Consider the following 25,331-nt stretch of genomic DNA (forward strand, 5'->3'; position numbering starts at 1 on the left):
TCCAAAACCTCACGCCACTCTATGGGCCCTGCTCTAAGCCTACCTGTACGTAGCTCAGTCAGATTTTTATTTGATAATATTCCGTATGACCTGTTATGACATTAAAGCTGCTATTTAAATGCAATTTGTTGTTGCACTGGAACAAATGTGAGGCCAGACGTCTCGTGTTGGCTTGGTACAGCATTTGGACCCAAAGGCGAGAATCCTGTCACCTGCACCAAGCTCCCACTCGAGGTGGGAGCAGCAGCTGCTGACTGAAATTTTCCCTCCCTTTTTATTTTTACTTTTTTTTTTTCTATTTTGTCTCTTGCCAACATGTAGAAGGAGAATTGTGCATTTACAACACAGGCAGTAAATCTGAAGCCAGTTTGATAAGAGGAATCATTTAAAAAGTGACGTTACAGACTGAAATCGTTTTTGTTTGTATATTCTGAACTTTTGGTGTCTTTAAGCTGTTGTCGTGCTCGAGACAACAAGCTGGTCAGCGTCTGTGGAGAGAGTTTGGTTACAGGCTCTTCATCTGTGCTGTGTGTGTATCTATTTCTTTGCTGAATATTCTGCTTTTCAAGTTAGACCTCTCGGGATTGAGGTTTTCCACCCTATAGGTATGATGTGTAATGCTGACATCTAGCCTTGACTTATTTCAGCTGCTGTGACTCCTTGTCAGCCCAACCTTTTATAATAATATTCTTTATTGCCACAAGTAGGCTTGCACGAACACTGCAATTAAGTTGCTGTGAAAATCCCCTAGTCGCCACACTCCGGCGCCTGTTCAGGTACACAGAGGGAGAATTCAGAATGTCCAATTCACCCAACAAGCACGTCTTTCGGGACTTGTGGGAGGAAACCGGAGCACCCGGAGGAAACCCACGCAGACACGGGGAGAACGTGCAGACTCCGCACAGACAGTCACCCGGTGGGGAATCGAACCTGGGACCCTGCCGCTGTGAAGCAACAGTGCTAACCACTGTGCTACCGTGCCGCCCCAAGCAATCACCGTCCTTTTTAGTTTGTTGCTGTCAGACTGTTTTCACAGAGTCCTCGAATCAAAGAATGGGTGTGGCACAGAGGAGGCTTTGCAGCCGGTTGTCATTTGTGAAGAGCAATCAGACTAATCCCACTCTCCTGTCCTTTCTCCATAGCCCTGCACATTGTATCTCTTCAGATAATTATCCAAGTCCCTTTCGAAACCCAGGACTGAATCTGCCTCCTTCACAATCTCAGGCACTGCCTTCTAGATCCTAACCACTCGCTGTGCAAAACATTTTCCTCATGTAGGCTTTGCTTCCTTTGCCAGTCACCTTAAATCGGCGTCTTTGATCTCGACCCTTTCTCTTTTTTATTTGTCCAGGCGCTTGTGTGTTCCTGGGACATCCAGCAAATTGCTGCCCTTCGCAAATGGCTCCTCTCTCCATTTACTCTGTCCAGACCCCTCAGGATTTTGAATACCTCTCTCAAATCTCTTTTAAGCGTCTCTAAGGAGAACAGACCCAGCTTCTTCAATCTATCTACATCATTGAAACTATTCCTGGAACCATTCTCGAAATACTTTCGGCACCCTTTCTAACAGCTTCACATCTTCCCGAAAGTGCAGTGCCCAGAATTAGCTGCAGTACTCCAGTTCAGACTGAACTTGTGTTTTGGAAAGATTCCTCATAACTTTGTTGCTTTTGTACCCCATGCCTCAAAGAAAATCCTAGATTCTGTATGTCTTCTTGACCCTTTTCTCAACCGGGCTCTGACACCTTCAACAATGTGTGTATAATAACCCCAGGTTCCACTGCTCCTTCACTAATACTACATTCACCTTCTCCCATTTTCCTTGGGAGTCCCCCATGCTGGGTGATAGTCCTTCGCCATCCTCTCTTATCATTTTTTTTTTTTCATTTGTTCCTGGGAATGTGGGTGCCTATGCCTAGACCAGCATTTATTGTCCATTCCTAGTTATCCCGAGGTGGTGGTGAGCTGTCCTCTTCAACCGCTGCATTCCTTCGGGTGTAGGTGCACGCACAGTGCTGTTAGGGAGGGAGTTCCAGGATTTTGACCCAGCGACAATGAAGGAACAAGCTATATTTTCAAGTGAGGGTGGTGAGTTACTTGGAGGGGAACCTCAAGATGGTGGTGTTCCCAGGTATCGGCTGCTCTTGTCCTTCTAGATGGTAGTGGTTGTGGGTTTGGAAGGTGTTGCCGAAGGAACCTTGTTGAGTTACTGCAGTGCATCTTGTAGATGGTACACACGGCTGCCACTGTTTGTCGGTGCGGAGGGTTTGAATGTTTGTGGAAGGGAGAGCAATCAAGCGGGGCTGCATTGTCCTGGATGGTGTCGAGCTTCTTGAGTGTTGTTGGAGCTGCGCTCATCCAGGCAAGTGGAGAGTATTCCATCACACTCCTGACTTGCACCCCTTGATGGTGGACAGGCTTTGGGGGTCAGGAGGTGAGTTACTCACCGCGGGATTCCTAGCCTCTGACATGTATTTATATGGCTAGTCCAGTTCAATTTCTGATCAATGGTAACCCCCAAGATGCTGATAATGGGGGATTCAGTGATGTTAATGTCATTGAACGTCAAGGGGTGATGGCTATGTTCTTTCTTGTTGGAGATGCCTGTTTGATGGCAAATGGTACATGCTATTTGTCAACCCAATCCAGGTCTTGCTGCATATGGCCATGGATTGCTTCAGTATTTGAGAAGTTGCGAATGGTGCTGAATGTCTCCATTTCCAACCTTAGATGGGAGGGAGGTCATTGATGAAGCAGCTGAAGATGGTTGGGCCGAGTACACTCCCCTGAGGAACTCCCACAATGATGTCCTGGAGCTGAGATGACCACCACAACCATCTTCCTTTGTGCCGGGTATGACTCCGACCAGCGGAGAGTTTCCCCGATTCCCATTGACATAGCCGCTGACGCCTGCTGGAGTTGCACTTCGAAGACCTCCTCAACCACGACACAGCCTTTGACGCAAATGCCCTCAACACCATCCCGCAGCATGCTACCCACCACCATCCCAGCACAACATCAGCTCACTGTGAGGTCGAAAATGCCGTCAGACAGCTGAAGAACAGCAAGGCCTCTGGCACAGGTGGAATCCCAGGAGAAGCAAAATACGGCGGAGAGGCAGTCTTGACAAGAATGCACAACCTCATCACCCTTGCCTGGAAGGAAGAGACCTTGCCGGGTGATCTCAGAGATGCCGTAATTGTGACCACCTTCAAGAAAGGAGACCGGTCCGATTGCGGAAATTATAGAGGGATTTCCCAACTCTGCGCTACAGAAAAGGTCATCCAGGAAAGGTGCAGGAAACATCAACCTCTCTCCATGGCCGCCTTCAATATTACAAAGGCCTTCGACTCTGTCAACCGGAAGGGATTGTGGAACATCCTCCTCAAATTCAGCTGTCCACAGAAATTCTTCACCATTTTCCGTCTGCTCCTCGATAACGTGCAAGCCGTGATCCTCATCAACGGAACCACCACAAACCCAGTATGTGTGCAAACTGGGGTCAAACAGGGCTGCATCATCGCATCAACAATCTTCTCCATCTTCCTCGCAGCAACACTTCACCCCATCGCCCTGAAGCTCCTCACTGGATTGGAATTAACCTACCAGACAAGCTGAAACTGTTCAACCACCGACGCTTCCAGGTCAGAACCAAGACCGTCCAAACCTCTGTCAGCGAGCTGCAGGACGCAGATGGCACCTGTGTGTGCGGCGCACTCAGAGGCCAAGCTACAAACCATCGCTGACACATTCACCGAGGCATTGATTGATTTGATTTATTGTCACGTACCGAAATACAGTGAAAAGTGTTTTTCTGCGGCCGAGGGAACGTACACAGTACGTACACAGGAGACACGAGAATAATCAACAGAGAACATTGACAAATGGTACATCGACAGACAGTGATTGGTTGCAGTGCGGAACAAGGGGTCAAACAAAGCAAATACATGAGCTAAGGCATTGTGAATAGTGTTCTTACAGGGAACAGATCAGTCCGAGGGGGAGTCGTTGAGGAGTCTAGTAGCTGTGGGGAAGAAGCTGTTCCTACATCTGGATGTGCGGGTCTTCAGACTTCTGTACCTTCTGCCTGATGGAAGGGTCTGGAAGAAGGCAATGCCTGGGTGGGAGGGGTCTCTGATAATGCTGTCTGCCTTCCTGAGGCAGCGGGAGGTGTATACAGAATCAATGTGGGGGTGGCAAGCTTGTGTGATGCGTTGGGCTGAGTTCACCACACTCTGCAGTTTCTTGCGATCTTGGACCGAGCAGTTGCCGTACCAGGCTGTGATGCAGCCGGATAGGATGCTCTCTATAGCACATCTGTAGAAGTTTGTGAGAGTCGATGCAGACATGTCAAATTTCTTTAGCTTCCGTAGGAAGTAGAGACGCTGTTGGGCTTTCTTGACTATTGCATCAACGTGAGTGGACCAGGACAGATTGTTGGTGATGGTGATCCCCTGGAACATAAAGCTATCGACCATCTCCTTTTTGGTGCCATTGATGCAGACAGGAGTGTGTGTCGTGCTACGCATCTGAGAGAATGGGCCTCAGACTAAACATCCAGAAAACAAAGGTTCCCTACCAGCCTGCCCCGTCACACAAAACTGCCCCCCAACCATCATGATCCACAGTGAGCCCCTGGACAATGTGGATCATTTCCCAAACCTCGGGAGCCTCCTCTCGGCGCGAGCAGACATTGACAACGACATCCAGCTGAGAGTCCAATGCACCAATGCAGTCGAGGACGCCTGAGAAATAGAGTGTTCAACATCCGAGACGTCAAACCCAGCACCAAGCTCATTGTCTACAGAGCAGCTGTGACCCCGCCCTCCTGTATGCATCAGAAACATGGACAATGGACAGCAGACACCTCAGATCCCTGGAGAGATATCACCAACATTGCCTCCACAAAATCCTGCAAATCCACTGGCAGGACAGGCATACCAACGTGTGTGTCCTCTCCCAGGCCAATATCGAGGCACTGGTCACGCTTGACCAGCTGTGATGGGGGGGTCCACATGTCCGACACAAGGGGCGTCATTCTCCGACCCCCCGCCGGGTCGGAGAATCACCGGGGGCTGGCGTGAATCCCGCCCTCGCCGGTTGCCGAAGTCTCCGGCACCGGATATTCGGCGGGGGCGGGAATCGCGGTGCGCCGGTTGGCGGGCCATCCCCCGGATGGGCCGAAGTCCCGCCGATAAATTGCCTGTCTTGTGGATTAAACCACCTTTTGAACGGCGGGACAAGTCGGCGTGGACGGGCTCGGGGGTCCTGGGGGGGGGCCGCCAACCGGTGATCTGGCCCCGGGGGGTACCCCCACGGTGGCCTGGCCCGCGATCGGGGCCCACCAATCCGCGGGCGGGCCTGTGCCGTGAGGGCACTCTTTCCCTTCCGCCTTCGCCACGGTCTCCACCATGGCGGAGGCGGAAGAGACTCCCTCCACTGCGCATGCGCCGCCCGGAGATGTCATTTCCGCGCCAGCTGGCGGGGCAACAAAGGCCTTTTCCGCCAGCTGGCAGGGCGGAAATTCCTCCGGCGTCGGCCTAGCCCCTCAATGTTGGGGCTCGGCCCCCAAAGATGCGGAGCATTCCGCACTTTGGGGCGGCGCGATGCCCGTCTGATTGGTGCCGTTTTGGGCGCCCGGCGGCGGACATCGCGCCGTTTCGGGAGAATTTCGCCCAAGATTCCCGAAACAAGTGCTCTATTCACAGCACTGCAAAGGCTCACGTTCACTGGGAGGGCAGAGGATTCAAGGACACTCTGTAAGCATCCCTAAATAAATGCAACACCCCCATCGGGAAATGGGAATCACTTGCCTTAGAACGCACAAACTGGAGAAGTATCTGCGAGTGCGCCAATCACCTCGAGCGTCGCAGGATGGACCATGCGGAGGCCAATCATAAACAGCGGAAGGAGAGGGCAGAATCAATCCTGAGTGTTCCACCCACCCACCTGATCAAACACCACCTGCCAAACCTGTGGCAGAGTGTGCGGCCCAGGGCCACTTCTTCCAATTACTCCAAACAGTGCTAATCCATTGCTTAATTTCCATTTCTGTACTTGCATCTTCTGCCACCACTGACCCCAAATACTGAAAACTACCCATTTTCTCCTAGTCTTCACCCTGAATCTTTACACCTTCACTATGATCCTCATCCCTAGGCTCAAATTGACAGCTCATAAATTGGATCTTTGATCGACTTATCTATTCATTTACTCTTTTGAGGTCTGTCACTTTTATTCAGAGGGCAGACGTGCCTGTTATCTGTCATTTTATCGAACGCCTTTTGGGAGTCTGTGTATATCATCGACCCTCTCTGTTCTCTCTCCATGTAACATGTAAGAGGGTTGTGGCAACCATCAACCTCCAGGTGCTAAACTCCAACAGGTTGGGTTGTCAGTCCTTCAGAGAAGTGGAGGGACATTGAATAGGCAGAATCATCTGAATCTGTGTCTTAAAATTCTCATCCTTATTTTCTTTTTTTTAATATAAATTTCAGAGTACCAAATTATTTTTTTTCCAATTAAGGGACAATTTAACGGGGCTAATCCACCTACCTTGCACATCTTTGGGTTGTGGGGGCGAAACCCACGCAAACACGCGGAGAACGTGCAAACTCCACACGGACAGTGACCCAGAGCCGGGATCGAACCTGGGAAATCGGCGCCATGAGGCAGCAGTGCTAACCACTGTGCCACCGTGCTGCCCCGCATCCTTGTTTTCTAATCCATCCGTGGCTTGCCCCTCCCAATATCTGCAATCTCCCCCCGACCCCACAACCCTGTGAGATATCTACGCTCTTTTAATACTGGCCTTTGAACACTCCGGATTTTAATCCCTCCACCATTGGTGACTGTGTCTAGATCTGAAGCTCAGGAATTCCTTCCCTCTCCAACCTCGCTTGTATTATACTTTGTCTCATGCTGCAGGGAAGCGCTCTGGGGTAATTTATTATGCTGAAGGCGCTTTTTCTCGTTGTTGTGCAGACCATTGTTAACTACGTTTGTTGTACAGACAATTATCAACTTTACTTCATAATCGATTTACGTTATTTTATGTGGAATATTTCCATTGCCACGGCTAGGAGCTGCCTCCTTTTGAATGCAGGTCTGATTTCACCAGAGAATGTAATGAGGTGTTGCACCATTGTACCATCATGTAATGTAACTGTTAGTTTCCCACCGTGATGGCAGAATTATCACTGTCGTTGACCTTGCCTGTTCCAGGGAAGCAGGGTTTGCTCCTGGGCTGTGGATAGCCCAGAGTGACCGACACGGTATCAGCCATGGTGCGGAATCTTTCAAAAATAATCTGTGTTGTTCTTCACAGTGCCAGACTAAAGTTCACAATCTCTGCAAATTCTATAATCCCTCCGATCAGAAAGACAGTAATTGTGCCTGGATCGATCATCAGAATTGTATTGTTCTATCGAGAGAGGAAGGATTAACAGCTGACACCTATACGGAGTATGATGGCAATTCAAGATCATCATTGAATTACTAATGAACATTTAGTCAGAGATGAGAAACAATGTATATTCATGGAGTATGACACACACACACACACATACGCAAGCTTGCACATGCCCAACATTGGCACAGTCACATTCTGCGCATTCTGTGGGAATGTTCCTAACCTGTTTAAAGGGTCTATTGACTGTCTTAACAAAACCCAAGAGAATTCATGTGAACGTATTTTCCTTGATGATTGGCAGGAGATTCCCTGCAGAATTCTACACGCATACACATCTACATTTACACATTCTACCTATATGCATGCAGGCACGTCACCCACACGCACCTCACCCACACGCACCTCACCCACACGCCTTTCTTCTCACACCTCACATATATGTAATTTTATCACACGCACACTCCTCACATACATTCCCCTCATAAACACCCCTCGCATACAGGCCTCGCATACAGGCCTCGCATACAGGCCTCACATACACATCGGCACTTGATTTTCTCCTTGCTTTCCTGCAGCAATAATTTTCTTCCCTCAGTAACTGTCTCACCTGACCGTTTATTACAATTAATTCCTCATTCGTTGTCTCACCATTAACAATTCTAGTAAGCATTATGTGATTTGATATTTAAACACTTTTCCAAGCCCTTTTCATTCCACGTTTTTATTCCTCTTTTCTCAGTCCTGCTGATTTAGGTTAAGTGTTGTCACTAGGATTCCAGAAAGGGACATAATAATAACCTGAAATTTTCAGCATCCGTCCAAGGTTAGTTTGTGTTTGGAGAGAAGATTTTGAGTTCCATAACACTGGGGCAGGTCTCTCACTAACACTGGAGTACAGTGCTGGTGGGGACGGGTATGTCACTGTATAACACGGGGGTACAGTACTGGTGGAGACGGGTCTATCACTGTATAACACTGGGGCACAGTACTGGTGGGGATGGGTCTGTCACTGTATTACACTGGGGTACAGTACTGGTGGGGACGGGTCTGTCACTGTATAACACTGGGGTACAGTACTGGTGGGGACGGGTCTGTCACTGTATAACACTGGGGTACAGTACTGGTGGGGACGGGTCTATCACTGTATAACACTGGGGCACAGTACTGGTGGGGATGGGTCTGTCACTGTATTACACTGGGGTACAGTACTGGTGGGGATGGGTCTGTCACTGTATAACACTGGGGTACAGTACTGGTGGGGACGGGTCTGTCACTGTATAACACTGGGATACAGTACTGGTGGGGATGGGTCTGTCACTGTATAACACCGGGGTACAGTACTGGTGGGGACGGGTCTGTCACTGTATAACACTGGGGTACAGTACTGGTGGGGACGGGTCTGTCACTGTATAACTGGGGTACAGTGCTGGTGGGGACGGGTCTGTCACTGTATAACACTGGGGTACAGTACTGGTGGGGATGGGTCTGTCACTGTACAACACTGGGGTACAGTACTGGTGGGGATGGGTCTGTCACTGTATAACACTGGGGTACAGGACTGGGGGGAGGTCTGTCACTGTATAACACTGGGGTACAGTACTGGGGGGAGGTCTGTCACCGTATAACACTGGGGTACAGTATTGCCATACCTTGTATCGAGTATCATGGAAGGAAAGTTACTCATGAAGTGAGATTTTGTAACTCAAGTTAAATAGGTCCTAGTGACAACACGGGTTTATTGCACGCTCTCACTTTATTCTGCATTCATTAACTGTTTCCACATCATTCTTTGCTTGTTTCCTGCTGTTTATGTTTCTTTCCCATTCCTTTATTTCTTCCCCCTTTCTCTTTTTCTTCCTCAGTTCCAAAGTGATGACTTTTCCCAGAGAAAAGCCCATGTTTTTGAGGTAAGAGTCAGTGACGCTGGGAGATTGTTGTCTGGGTTATTGGAGTGATTTATTGGAGGAGTGCTGAGTGGTTGAGACCAGGAAACTGCAGGGAGCTGGACAGATGTTTGAAAACCAGAATCATTAACAGCAGGAAAAGGTTACAGAACCATATAGAGCTGTCTTTTGATTAATTAATCCCACTTTCTCCAATACCCGTCAATCCCACCTACTCACCTCCTCCTCATATTCCTCAGTCTTGGCCACTCTCCTCATACCCCTCAATCCTATCATCTCCCCATATCCCTCCATTTCACCCATCCAGCTCCTCCCAATACCCCTTAATCCCACTTCTCCCCAAACAGCCCAATCCTACCTTCCCATATCCCTCAATCCCACCTTCTGTCCTTATCCCTCAATCCCACCTTCTCTCCAGATCCCTCAATCCCACCTTCTCTCCAGATCCCTCAATCCCACCTACCCATCTCCTCACTATATCCCTCAATTCTACCTACCCTCCTCCCCATATACCCCTCAATCCCACCTTCTCCCCATAACCCTCAGTCCCACCTTCTCCCCATGTCCCTCAATCCCACCTTCTCCCCATATCCCTCAATCCCACCTTCTCCCCATATCCCATCAGCCACTGGAGAGTTTTTTCTCTGATCCTTATTGTTTCTTTTCTTCAAGGACATGTCACACACTTACCCCTTACTCTTTTTTGTGAAGGAATCTTATTGAACATGAGGCCAGTGTTAGTCTGCAGCTATATTACAGATCCTTTGAGGCAGTTGAAATGGAGATGTTTGGAATATCGGCTGGATGAGATGGTGGGGACGGAGGCAAAGGAAGAGGATGGTCAGAATCCAGATGCCAGCCAGACAAGAGAATAAGCCAGAACAGGCACCTCTTCATCATCCCAGTGAAATCCCGCTTTCTTGACCGCTGCCTCCTGTCATAGAGCGAGGGAGTAATGTGTAGAGTCAATGTTTCCTCAACAGCAAGTGGCCGAGGCAGAGTCAGCATAATATATAACGTTACCAGCTCTGGTTAGATGTATTCCAGGAGGTTCCTTCACAGGACGCCTGCTTCTAATTGACTGGGCCATTGTCCTTCTCATACACCCAATCTCCACACTCCCTCTGCTACACCCAATCTCCACACTCCCTCTGACACACCCAATCTCCACACTCCCTTCTGACACACCCAATCTCCACACTCCCTCTGCTACACCCAATCTCCACACTCCCTCTGCTACACCCAATCGCCACACTCCCTTCTGACACACCAAATCTCCACACTCCCTCTGCTACACCCAATCTACACACTCCCTCTGACACACACAATCTCCACACTCCCTTCTGACACACCCAATCTCCACACTCCCTCTGCTACACCCAATCTCCACACTCCCTCTGACACACACAATCTCCACACTCCCTCTGACACACCCAATCTCCACACTCCCTCTGCTACACCCAATCTCCACACTCCCTCTGACACACACAATCTCCACACTCCCTCTGACACACCCAATCTCCACACTCCCTCTGCTACACCCAATCTCCACACTCCCTCTGCTACACCCAATCTCCACACACCCTTCTGACACACCCAATCTCCACACTCCCTTCTGACACACCCAATCTCCACACTCCCTCTGACACCCAATCTCCACACTCCCTTCTGACACACCCAATCTCCACACTCCCTCTGCTACACCCAATCTCCACACTCCCTCTGACACACCCAATCTCCACACTCCCTCTGCTACACCCAATCTCCACACTCCCTCTGACACACCCAATCTCCACACTCCCTTCTGACACACCCAATCTCCACACTCCCTTCGGACACACCCAATCTCCACACTCCCTCTGACACACCCACTCTCCACACTCCCTCTGACACACCCACTCTCCACACTCCCTCTGACACACCCAATCTCCACACTCCCTCTGACACACCCAATCTCCACACTCCCTTCTGACACACCCAATCTCCACACTCCCTCTGCTACACCCAATCTCCACACTCCCTCTGACACACACAATCTCCACACTCCCTCTGACACACCCAATCTCCACACTCCCTCTGCTACACCCAATCTCCACACTCCCTCTGACACACCCAATCTCCACACACCCTTCTGACACACCCAATCTCCACACTCCCTCTGCTACACCCAATCTCCACACACCCTCTGACACACACAATCGCCACACTCCTTCTGACACACCCAATCTCCACACTCCCTCCGATACCCAATCTCCACACTCCCTCTGACACACCCAATCTCCACACTCCCTCTAACACACCCAATGTCCACACTCTCTCTGACACACCCAATCTCCACACTCCCTCTGACACACCCAATCTCCACACTCCCTCTGACACTCCCAATATCCCTTCTGACACCCACTCTCTACACTCCCTCTGACACACCCAATCTCCACACTCCCTCTGACACACCCACTCTCCACACTCCCTCTGACACACCCACTCTCCACACTCCCTCTGACACACCCAATCTCCACATTCCCTCTGACACACCCAATCTCCACACTCCCTCTGACACACCCAAACTCCACACTCCCTCTGACACACCCAATCTGCACACTCCCTCTGACACTCCCAGTCTCCACACTCCCTCTGACACACCCAATCTCCACACTCCCTCAGACACACCCAATCTCCACATTCCCTCTGACACACCCAATCTCCACACTCCCTCTGACACATCCAATCTCTACACTCCCTCTGACACACCCAATCTCCACACTCCCTCTGACACACCCAATCTCCACACTCCCTCAGACACACCCAATCTCCACACTCCCTCTGACACACCCAATCTCCACACTCCCTCTGACACCCAATCTCCACACTCCCTCTGACACACCCACTCTCCACACTCCCTCTGACACACCCAATCTCCACATTCCTTCTGACACACCCAATCTCCACACTCCCTCTGACACACCCAATCTCCACACTCCCTCTGACACGTCCAATCTCCACACTCCCTCTGACACACCCAATCTCCACACTCCCTCTGACACACCCAATCTCCACTCTCCCTCTGACACACCCAATCTCCACTCTCCCTCTGACACACCCAATCTCCACGCTCCCTCTGACACACACAATCGCCACACTCCTTCTGACACACCCAATCTCCACACTCCCTCCGATACCCAATCTCCACACTCCCTCTGACACACCCAATCTCCACACTCCCTCTGACACACCCAATCTCCACACTCCCTCTGACACACCCACTCTCCACACTCCCTCTGACACACCCAATCTCCACACTCCCTCTGACACACCCAATCTCCACACTCCCTCTGACACTCCCAATATCCCTTCTGACACCCACTCTCTACACTCCCTCTGACACACCCAATCTCCACACTCCCTCTGACACACCCACTCTCCACACTCCCTCTGACACACCCAATCTCCACATTCCCTCTGACACACCCAATCTCCACACTCCCTCTGACACACCCAAACTCCACACTCCCTCTGACACACCCAATCTGCACACTCCCTCTGACACTCCCAGTCTCCACACTCCCTCTGACACACCCAATCTCCACACTCCCTCAGACACACCCAATCTCCACATTCCCTCTGACACACCCAATCTCCACACTCCCTCTGACACATCCAATCTCTACACTCCCTCTGACACACCCAATCTCCACACTCCCTCTGACACACCCAATCTCCACACTCCCTCAGACACACCCAATCTCCACACTCCCTCTGACACACCCAATCTCCACACTCCCTCTGACACCCAATCTCCACACTCCCTCTGACACACCCACTCTCCACACTCCCTCTGACACACCCAATCTCCACATTCCTTCTGACACACCCAATCTCCACACTCCCTCTGACACACCCAATCTCCACACTCCCTCTGACACGTCCAATCTCCACACTCCCTCTGACACACCCAATCTCCACACTCCCTCTGACACACCCAATCTCCACTCTCCCTCTGACACACCCAATCTCCACTCTCCCTCTGACACACCCAATCTCCACGCTCCCTCTGACACACCCAATCTCCACACTCCCTCTGACACACCCAATATCCACACTCCCTCTGACACACCCAATCTCCACACTCCCTCTGACATACCCATCTCCACACTCCCTCTGACACGCCCAATCTCCACACTCCCTCTGACACACCCAATCTCCACACTCCCTCTGACAACCCAATCTCCACACTCCCTCTGACACACCCAATCTCCACACTCCCTCTGACACACCCAATCTCCACGCTCCCTCTGACACACCCAATCTCCACGCTCCCTCTGACACACCCAATCTACACGCTCCCTCTGACACACCCAATCTCCACACTCCCTCTGACACACCCAATATCCACACTCCCTCTGACACACCCAATCTCCACACTCCCTCTGACACACCCAGTCTCCACACTCCCTCTGACACACCCAATCTCCACACTCCCTCTGACACACCCAATCTCCACATTCCCTCTGACACACCCAATCTCCACACTCCCTCTGATACACCCAATCTCTACACTCCCTCTGACACACCCAATCTCCACACTCCCTCTGACACACCCAATCTCCACACTCCCTCTGACACACCCAATCTCTACACTCCCTCTGACATACCCATCTCCACACTCCCTCTGACACACCCAATCTCCACACTCCCTCTGCTACACCCAATCTCCACACTCCGTCTGCTACACCCAATCTCCACACCTTCTTCTGACACACCCAATCTACACGCTCCGTCTGACACACCCAATCTCCACACTCCCTCTGACACACCCAATATCCACACTCCCTCTGACACACCCAATCTCCACACTCCCTCTGACACACCCAATCTCCACACTCCCTCTGACATACCCATCTCCACACACCCTCTGACATGCCCAATCTCCACACTCCCTCTGACACACCCAATCTCCACACTCCCTCTGACACACCCAATCTCCACACTCCCTCTGACACACCCAATCTCCACACTCCCTTCTGACACACCCAATCCCCACACTCCCTCTGCTACAACCAATCTCCACACTCCCTCTGACACACCCAATATCCACACTCCGTCTGACATACCCAATCTCCACACTCCCTCTGACACACCCAATCTCCACACTCCCTCTGACACGCCCAATCTCCACACTCCCTCTGACACACCCAATCTCCACACTCCCTCTGACACACCCAATCTCCACACTCCCTCTGACACACCCAATCTCCACACTCCCTCTGACACACCCAATCTCCACACTCCCTCTGACACACCCAATCTACACCCAATCTCCACACTTCGTCTGACATACCCAATCTCCACACTCCCTCTGACACACCCAATCTCCACACTCCCTCTGACACACCCAATCTCCACACTCCCTCTGACAGACCCAATCTCCACACTCCCTCTGACAACCCAATCTCCACACTTCCTCTGACACGCCCAATCTCCACACTCCCTCTGACACACCCAATCTCCACATTCCCTCTGACACACCCAATCTCCACATTCCCTCTGACACACCCAATCTCCACGCTCCCTCTGACACACCCAATCTCCACGCTCCCTCTGACACCCAATCTCCACACTCCCTCTGACACACCCAATATCCACACTCCCTCTGACGCACCCAATCTCCACACTCCCTCTGACACACCCAATCTCCACACTCCCTCTGACACACCCAATCTCCACACTCCCTCTGACACACCCAATCTCCACACTCCCTCTGCTACACCCAATCTCCACACTCCCTCTGACACACCCAATCTCCACACTCCCTCTGACACACCCAATCTCCACACTCCCTCTGCTACACCCAATCTCCACACTCCCTCTGACACACCCAATATCCACACTCCCTCTGACACACCCAATCTCCACACTCCCTCTGACACACCCAATCTCCACACTCCCTCTGACATACCCATCTCCACACTCCCTCTGACACGCCCAATCTCCACACTCCCTCTGACACACCCAATCTCCACACTCCCTCTGACACACCCAATCTCCACACTCCCTCTGACACACCCCCTCTGACACACCCAATCTCCACACTCCCTTCTGACACACCCAATCTCCACACTCCCTCTGCTACACCCAATCTCCACACTCCCTCTGACATACCCAATCTCCACACTCCGTCTGACATACCCAATCTCCACACTCCCTCTGACACACCCAATCTCCACACTCCCTCTGACACACCCAATCTCCACACTCCCTCTGACACACCCAATCTCCACACTCCGTCTGACATACCCAATCTCCACACTCCCTCTGACACACCCAATCTCCACACTCCCTCTGACACGCCCAATCTCCACACTCCCTCTGACACACCCAATCTCCACACTCCCTCTGACACACCCAATCTCCACACTCCCTCTGACACACCCAATCTCCACACTCCCTCTGACACACCCAATCTACACACTTCCTCTGACACACCCAATCTCCACACTTCGTCTGACATACCCAATCTCCACACTCCCTCTGACACACCCAATCTCCACACTCCCTCTGACACACCCAATCTCCACACTCCCTCTGACAACCCAATCTCCACACTTCCTCTGACACGCCCAATCTCCAGACTCCCTCTGACACACCCAATCTCCACATTCCCTCTGACACACCCAATCTCCACGCTCCCTCTGACACACCCAATCTCCACGCTCCCTCTGACACCCAATCTCCACACTCCCTCTGACATACCCAATCTCCACACTCCCTCTGACACACCCAATCTCCACACTCCCTCTGACACACCCAATCTCCACACTCCCTCTGCTACACCCAATCTCCACACTCCCTCTGACACACCCAATCTCCACACTCCCTCTGACACACCCAATCTCCACACTCCCTCTGACACACCCAATCTCCACACTCCCTCTGACACACCCAATCTCCACACTCCGTCTGACACACCCAATCTCCACACTCCCTCTGCTACACCCAATCTCCACACTCCCTCTGACACACCCAATCTCCACACTCCCTCTGACACACCCAATCTCCACACTCCCTCTGACACACCCAATCTCCACACTCCCTCTGACACACCCAATCTCCACACTCCGTCTGACACACCCAATCTCCACACTCCCTCTGCTACACCCAATCTCCACACTCCCTCTGACACACCCAATCTCCACACTCCCTCTGACACACCCAATCTCCACACTCCCTTTTGAGAACCAAGCAGAAAATGAAAGACTTGCTAACTGAACTGGCTAATTGGTAATCAGTCAAACAAGTTTTTAATTCCATCTGCACCACTTTTGTAACTAAGAAATTCAAATCAAACAGACACATTAAATTATTATTAATCGACTCTGGGCAGTGTCCTTGCGATTAATTTTTAATTTCTGGACAATCCTGAACATTTCAGCAGAGCTGGCAAGGTATGTTTGGAATGTTCTGGGAATGGAATGAAAGAACCGCAAAAGCTGCAAAATTGGAAAAAAACACTCCAGAAACTTCTGGCGATGTCCAACAGGTCCGTGAGGTGCGACGGCAGGTCACCTGCTCCCTGATGGGAACACATCAGAGCAGCTGTAAAGAATGACCTAAAATTTATCGTCACACTAGCTGAGCTACGTGTGGGACACTCTTTAGTTCATTTGGATCGGGATTTGAAGGGAAAGTGGACCTTTCCTCGGAGATTAAATGGGTGAGGTGGAGTTACAAAGCCGCAAAGCCTCCAGGAATCCGTGACGAATCTCCAGAAGGATTGCTGCAAGCAAGGCCTGTGAGAAAAATCACGGCATGCTTGCCTTCATTGGCCGGGGCATTGAGTATAAGAATTGGCAAGTCATGTTGCAGCTGTATAGAACCTTAGTTAGGCCACACTTGGAGTATAGTGTTCAATTCTGGTCGCCACACTACCAGAAGGATGTGGAGGCTTTAGAGAGGGTGCAGAAGAGATTTACCAGAATGTTGCCTGGTATGGAGGGCATTAGCTATGAGGAGCGGTTGAATAAACTCGGTTTGTTCTCACTGGAACGAAGGAAGTTGAGGGGCGACCTGATAAAGGTCTACAAAATTATGAGGGGCATAGACAGAGTGGATGGTCAGAGGCTTTTCCCCAGGGTAGAGGGGTCAATTACTAGGGGGCATAGGTTTAAGGTGAGAGGGGCAAGGTTTAGAGTAGATGTACGAGGCAATTATTTTATGCAGAGGGTAGTGGGTGCCTGGAACTCGCTGCCGGAGGAGGTGGTGGAAGCAGGGACGATAGTGACATTTAAGGGGCATCTTGACAAATACATGAATAGGATGGGAATAGAGGGATACGGACCCAGGAAGTGTAGGAGATTTTAGTTTAGTCGGGCAGCATGGTCGGCACAGGCATGGAGGGCCGAAGGGCCTGTTCCTGTGCTGTACATTTCGTTGTTCTTTGGAAGCAAACAGAATTGTGACTTCTGTTGTATTTCCTTTAACCACTTGCAACTGTTTTTCACCGATAAAGAGATGAGGGGGGTGGGGGGGGGGGGGGGGGGGGGGAGCTGTTTTGGCTGACAGTCAAGATGAATGTAGCGAGTGTTTTATTTTCAATTGACTTTGGCCCATACTCCCTTCACAATGAAAGGAATGTGAGGGTGGGGGCAGTTTGAGCTGTGAGGTCATGTGATAAATAGTCCAGGAATATCCCCAAGCAGAGTTAGCAGAGGAGTTTGTGAAAGCTGAGATTCGACACAGAGGGTGGGATTTAAGTAAATGGGAACCAGGTCCCGCAGCGAGCGCACGTAGCTGGGTGTTTCTCTGTGCTCGCAGCGCCAAGAAACATAACACCATAAACAGCATTCCGCTTAGATAGGGGCCCTCAGTGGGGATCGCGCTGTCGAGGTTGCACACAGCACCGTTCTGCGCACTGGGGAGCTCCGCTCGCTGGAACTCCTTATTATAGCGAGAGGACGGGACGCCAGTCGCCTTGTAGACCCCCAGGAGTTCCCTCCTGCCTGGTCCCCGTTTGTGGAGACCAGCCCTGAGAGTCACTCACCCGAGGTCCCCGAGGCGACGGGGATAAATCCCAACGCCTCAGGTACCTCGGGAAACTGCACATTAACGTGAGACTTAGCTGTCTCGCTCTAATATGCAGATTTGCCAAAAAGTCCCACGACCTCACGAGGCATTGCGAGCCGGGATAGATCCCTGGAGCCGGGTTGGTCCCGGCAGGGGGGTCTCCCGGGTCTATTGGCCACGCTGCTCCACGGGGAGCAGCTTAACGGGCTCAGCGTGGCAGTTCAATCTCACCCAGACTCGCAGATGTGGAGGGACTGCGCTTCACTCATCTCACACATAATGTTCCTCTGCCACCTAGTGGTACCTCTTGTATCAGACCCAGAGGCTGTGTTTAAGGATTCATTCAGTCAAATAGGGGAATAATACACTTAATTTTAGTACAAATAATTTTTTAAATTAATGTTCAAACTCAACCAGTTTATTTATTTTTGTATAATTTAAAATTTGGAATTCTACATCCTGTCCCTGATTCCCTACACTTCTCAACATCTGTCTCCTTTGCATGTTTCAGTTCTAAGTATTATTTTGACTTTATTTCCTGCTATGCCTTGCTGCTAACTTTATTTTAATAAATGATTGTTTTCCTCACCCCGGGTTTCCTGCGCATGCTTTCTTCACTCCCCTATTTCTTTATTTCTTGCTTTTTATTCCTTTCCCAGCTCCTGAATTATGGAACTTTGCACAGTTGTGAAAATTCCTTGAAGGTAAGGATGAATGAGGGTTGGTGTGGGAGTTGGGAAAAGGCGAATGACAGCTGAGCAGGTTGGTCAGCACCCGAGTCCTGCTCAAGCCCAGATTGGTCTGAACAGAGGAACAACAGGCTGTATCCCAGCTACGTTTACCTTCCATAGTTCCGTATCCCTCAATACACCTTACTCCCCCCAAAAAATATTGACCTCTGTCTTTAAGATTTCAATTGAGGGCGGCATGGTGGCGCAGTGGTTAGCACTGCTGCCTCACAGAGCCGGGTTCAATCCCGGCCCCGGGTCACTGTCCGTGTGGAGTTTGCACATTCTCCCCGTGTCTGCGTGGGTCTCACCCCCACAAGCCAAAGATGTGCAGGGTAGGTGGATTGGCCGCGCTAAATCGCCCCTTAACTGGAAAACTATTTTTTAAAAATCAAAATAAAGATTTCAGATTTTGGGAGATGATTGTTTAAGTGTGGTGCTGATGGTGCGTTCATTTATCTGAACCTGTTTCTGTACGTAGAGCTATGGTGTGTGTTATTGAGGGTTTGCGATATGACCATAGTTAGAATTCTAGTACGTTTTACCTTCATTAAATCATCTCCTTCAGAAACTGTCAACAAGTTACAAAGACGCAGTAACAGTGAAAATCGTAGCTGGTCCCTTGGGGGAGGTGTGGGCTTTGTCATTCTGCACACTTTCCTTTCATACTCCCAACTGAACCATTTATTTTTCATCTTGGATTCTACTACCTGTTCCAACTAGATGGGTGTTGATTGTATGTATTAATCATTGTGTCTAGTCGCAGCCTTAATTCAGCTTTCCATAGAATCTGGGCTGCAATTTTAAAGTGGTGCAGGAACGGGGCACGGTAAATCCTTGAAGATGGCAAGTCGGTGAATCTGCTTTTTAAAAAACGCAATGTGGAATTCTCTGCTTTATAAACCCAAGCAGGGAACTTGTCAAAAACCTTCTTAAAATCACTGGTTAGGCCTCATCTGGTATATCGTGTTCAATTCTGGACACCAGGTTTCAGGTAAGATGTGTAGGACTTGGAGAGCGATTTACTAGCGAGGTACCAGGAATGAGGGATCTTGTGCAGAGACTCGGGTTGCCCTCCTTCGAGCAAAAACCGTCCAAGTGTAATTCGACAGAGTTGACGGGTTGGAGTAGATGAGGAGAAATTGTTTCCACTGGCAGGAGGCTCAGTAACCAGAGAACACAGATTTTCGGTAATTAGCAAAGGAACTTGTGGCTAATAGCTGATCGCCATCTTAACTCCATCTCCCCACCTTGGCGCGTAGCTTTTAATAACATTACCTCCGTTTCAAAATTTGCGATTAACACCGCAGCCTCAACAGGTTTGGCAACAGAGGAATTCCACTAACCTTTGTGTGTCCAGACATTACCCCCAAACAGCTTGGTCTGATTTTAAAGTTATGCCTCTTGTTCTGGACTCTTCTCTGCAGCCCCCTCACAATCTCAACCAGAGGAAATAATTCCTCTCCATCAATCCCTTTATCCATCTTAAACACTTCAATTCAATCATCCCTCAATCTATACGTGAAGAAATACAAACCTATCTGTACAACCCATCCTTGCAATTAAACCCTTCTCGCCACAGTACCATTCTGCTGAACCTGCGTGGCACAGCCTCCGAGGCCAATGTATCCTTCCTCAGCTGCACATTAAATAACCAATGGTGGCTGCAATTGAACTTGGGGATGCTGATGATGCACAGCAGGATTGGGTTCAGCTTACATCTGGACCAGTGTCTGACTGTAAAAACTAATGACCATTAATGCCATGCACAGTCTATCAGTTAGAACACTCTGCTCTCTGTGCAGGATTATTGTCAGCCCAATTAAAATGCCTTTTAGAAGTGATTGTTGCTTTGTTAAGTTCTTTTCTTTGCTCACCCAAAGCTTTCCTATTGGGAAAATTCCTGCAGCAATTATTTTCAGTCGTTTACTAAAATGTTAAAGTAACTCAGCATGGTTGAAAACCATTAAACACAGATTGCTACCCCAGCTGGAGGTCGTCCCCGGTTTCCAAATAGCCTTGGGGTGAAAACAGTTTCCCCATTGATCAGAACTTTGTGAGAGATCACAGGCTCCATGCAGACTGTATACACTCTCTCGGCCTTCGTGCTTGGCTTACTTTAAGTAAAGTTTGGTTTACTTTTTTTTGTGTTGGCTATTTGGAAAATGATGCATGTTCATCCTTCAGTCCCCGCTCCCTATTTTCTCTCGCATTTATATCGCGCCTTTCAGCACCACAGCACTTTGCAGCCAATTAAATACTTTTGAAGTGCGATCGCTTTTGTAATGTGGGAAACGTGGCAGCCAGTTTCCTCCCAGCAAGCTCCCACAATCAGCAATGTGGCGTTGACCGGGTGATTCGTCTTTGTGATGTTGATTGAGGGATAAATATTGGTCAGGACACTGGGGAAACTGGACAGAATCCCGCTGGTGCCAATTTAATTTAATAAACCTGTATTTTTTCCACGGGATTCATGCCTTGTCCGTGGCAACTTGCCTCTGATTCGCTTGCTCCAGGAAAGCTAATCTTTACAATCAGTGGGGCGGACGGTCCTTTTAAACACCTCCCCAGTCCTTGTCCCAAGTCAAGTGCACAATTCCACCGGGACTGACGTAATCTTCTCTGGCACTGAACCTCCGATATTTGGAGGACGGAAGTTCTGGGCCAGAATACCTGTGACTGGAAGTGTCTCCTCCGCGACTCCACCATCTGTTCCCGAAGGAATAATGGGCCCTGCCTCAAAAACTGAAAGGAAGAGGACATCAAAGTGAGCGAAGAGGAGTTCTGACAGAGCCTGACCCACAGCCCCGCCAGCATCTGGGACAGCCAGCCATGCACACCCCCCTTTGTGAGCTCCTTCCCAATGAGCCTCACTCCCTCCCCTGTCACACAGCTCTTCACCATAGTTACCCCGCTCAACTCCACCTGACTGAAGGGCCTCGACCTTTGGGGGTTTCAGTGGGCCACATGACTCCCCCTAGGGTGAGGAATGAGGGCAGTTGAGTGCATTCCATGGACCTGCACTGTAATCTCACAGGGGATCGAGACACTGCCACCAATTTCACCATAACGCCTTGCATTTGTGTCACTTCTCTGTTATGGAGACATGAGTATTAGCCTTGCACTTCAATGCTTAGGGGCGAGGCTACCAATGGGTTAACAATTGGGTGCTAATCAGTGGCACACATGCATAGTAATGCTGACTAAATTTGCATAATCGATTCATCAACCAAGGGTCAGGGAGTTGATTAAACAATGGCTTCACCTTGTGGCAGGCGAGGCAGACCTGATTCAAGTAAAGACTGCAATTTGCAGTCCACGTCATCCTCAGTGGGCACCCTCTGTCCCCAGCTCTCGTGGGCTGCGAATTAAACGAGCCTTCCAGCTTGATCAGCCCCCCACGCCAGTGTCCGCACTGTTTTGCTTTTAAAACAGAATTGCCCAGTTGACTGTGGAAGTCCCAGTTTGAGTTGACTTTATCGGGCATCTTAATACCCGTTTCGTGACTTCCCCCTTCCGAACGCAACAATGAACACGATCGTATCAGGAATGCTATTAGATAAATATTCACACACCGTTACGCTGTTAATTAAACCGGCCTCAATGTTAAATCCAACAGCATAGTCCCCTGTTGCAGGAAACTAGCCTGAGCTCGCTCAAAACATTCACAGGCCTTCTGACTGAACTCTGACCCCAGTCAGACAGGGCAAGGTGAGAATATCAGCAGCCTCCCACTGGCACCAATACAACAGTGTTTCTGCATGGGTCCCGTTCATTTCAGTCCTCACTGAACAGCAATGAATTACTTCAACAAACGGAGTCACAGTTTTATTTATTTTTAAAATCTATTGTGCAGATTGCGCGATCTCCCAAGATAGACACAGGACCTTCTGAAATATTGATGAGCTGCCCAGTATTTTATGCAGCATTTTATGTTGGAACAGAGAGCTCCCGAAGCCCTTGGGTGCCCTTGAGGGTCACATATCCTGTAATAACTGAAGCGTCGCTATTTTTAGGACTGTTGGATTTTGATTGCATTTTATGGGGTATATTTCAGATTTGATGCTGAAGTTGATTAAAAGGTCACCTGTTTATTTTTGTTTTGCCTGCATATTTCAGATTTTTGTTTGAAAATATTGGCGATGACAGAGGAACAGGAGGAGTCGGTTCAGCCACTCTCAGCTATTCAGCCTTTGAATGAGATTACAGCTGATCTGTACGTCGCCCCTATTTCCCGACATTCCTTCATAATCCATGATCCCTGTCGAAAGCCTGTTCACCCAGCCTTGTAGAAACTCCCATTTCCTCCCAGCCTCCTGGAGGGAGAGAGTTTCCGATCTCCTTGACCTATTGTGTTTCCTGACTCCCCCACCAGGGAAAAGCTTTCTCTGCACCTACACCATCGAATACCCCACCTACTCGCCGAAATCCCCATTCAGCCACTTCAATTCCAAAATTTAGATACGCCACCCACCTCTAACCTTTCCTTTGGAGCTAGCGAGCAGGGCAAGGATCGATTGCCATATCAGCCACAGAACACGGGTTATGTCCCATTCCACCAGCAGCTGGGTTCAGCTGCCATTCTACGTGTGTTCCTCGAGATGCCGCTAATTGTAGTCTCTGTGTTGTTTCAGGTCTATATTCCGAGCAGGTCAGCCATCGTTCTTGCTGGTGTGGACAGTGAGAAATGAAGTTTGGCTGTGACGGGAGTCTGGTGCCAAAGAGGAAGACTTGGAAAACCTACTGCACACCCTAACCCTGCACTTCCTCCCCACACCCCCAGGCATCAATAACCCATAAAGAACTAACTTTTGTTAAATTTTTTCAATTGAAAAGTGAGAGTTGAATCATCTTTACCCCTGTAGGAAATGCAGTTGTACATAGACCTTTATGGCGCTCTCTCTCTATCGACGATACATTCTTAAAGCTGTCGGTTCATAAATGTTGCCTGCAAACCTATGTCTTGATGTCGAGACAGTGCTGTTTAGACCAGCTGCTGCATCACAGCTCAAATGGAACGAAACATCTACACAAATAATAAGCTCCTATATGTACTTGCTGGGGAGAGACATACACCTGTGAGTAGAAATACACCTGTGTTGTGGAGCGTTGCAAGTGGTTAATTTGTGCAATCTTTGTGTTAGTTTATAGTCCACATTTTTCATTGAGTCAAATCAACGAGTCGTTCCAACCCAGCTGCTGAACATGGCCGAATATCCGACAAACCCAACATTGGAGCTGGAGGTCTGGGCTGACTGTTTCGGTCCCCCTCTCCTGTCCGGGTTCTCCGCAACCCCCTCTCCCCCCCCCGCCCCCGACCCCGATCTCCTCTCTTCTGATTGATGATGCGAAGAGGTGTTATTGAGAACATTTCACCAGTCACCGCGGACAGAGACCCTACCGTACCAGACGTCAACCCGCCATCTGCCCCCATACCTAATGCATGGGTCAGTCTTTGCTGGTAGAGCCACATCATTGGGCTAGGAATTGTAGATAATGAGGTAGAGATCCCTTGATAGATGTGCTCCTCCATTTGTATGTACAAATAGGAATTAGTTGAATTAGGGAGTGTTGCACCTTAAGAAAGTGGAACACAAAATTCAAATTAATTATAACCTTATAATCTTCATAATTGTACAAGTTTGAAAAGGAGGGAATTAATAAAATATGAGCCTGTTGCAGTGAGATACAGCTCAGGTTCCTGCGTTTGAACATACTTCATCCCTCATTAACTGAAGCAAGTAGTGATCAACTGTACCTGTGTCGCTCTGAGATTAAACATACTTTATCTTGAAGTAAAGAGGTAAGCAATTGATTTCTTCGCAGTTGTTTTCCCCAAACATTTCTTTTGTTAAGGTCTTTGCCAAAAATTCAGTTGCAATTTTCAGCTGCGGCTCAGAAGGTTGTGTTGTGAGCCTGAAGGTCACGGGTTCAAACCACACCAGTGATCAGAGCTCCTCATCTAGTTTAGTCACTCAATGCTGGCGTCAAAGGTGATTCAATACTGAGGGAGTGCCGCACTGTCAGAGGATCAGTATTGAGAGAGTGCTGCACTGTCAGAGGGTCAGTAATGAGGGAGTGCCGCACTGTCAGAGGGTCAGTGCTGAGGGAGTGCCGCACTGTCAGAGGGTCAGTAATGAGGGAGTGCTGCACTGTCAGAGGGTCAGTACTGAGGGAGTGCCGCACTGTCAGAGGGTCAGTGCTGAGGGAGTGCTGCACTGTCAGAGG

At 49.7% G+C, this 25,331-nt stretch overlaps 1 protein-coding gene across 3 annotated transcripts in view; it reads left to right on the top strand.

The window, feature by feature from the left end:
• Positions 1 to 24,903, top strand: part of LOC140427636 (1,4-alpha-glucan-branching enzyme-like) — an 885,145-nt gene extending 860,242 nt beyond the window's left edge. Inside the window, exons 16-18 of one of the 3 annotated variants that reach the window (XM_072513058.1) lie at positions 9,274 to 9,318; positions 19,035 to 19,079; positions 23,738 to 24,903. In XM_072513058.1, the coding sequence (XP_072369159.1) occupies positions 9,274 to 9,318; positions 19,035 to 19,079; positions 23,738 to 23,794 (147 nt within the window). In that variant the 3' untranslated portion in view covers positions 23,795 to 24,903. The remainder of the gene's footprint in view (positions 1 to 9,273; positions 9,319 to 19,034; positions 19,080 to 23,737) is intronic. The other 2 variants (XM_072513059.1, XM_072513060.1) reach the window with 2 other exon arrangements.
• The last annotated feature ends 428 nt before the right edge of the window (positions 24,904 to 25,331 follow it).

Source organism: Scyliorhinus torazame, chromosome 8 (genome assembly GCF_047496885.1).
Source record: "Scyliorhinus torazame isolate Kashiwa2021f chromosome 8, sScyTor2.1, whole genome shotgun sequence".
Classification (NCBI taxonomy): domain Eukaryota; kingdom Metazoa; phylum Chordata; class Chondrichthyes; order Carcharhiniformes; family Scyliorhinidae; genus Scyliorhinus; species Scyliorhinus torazame.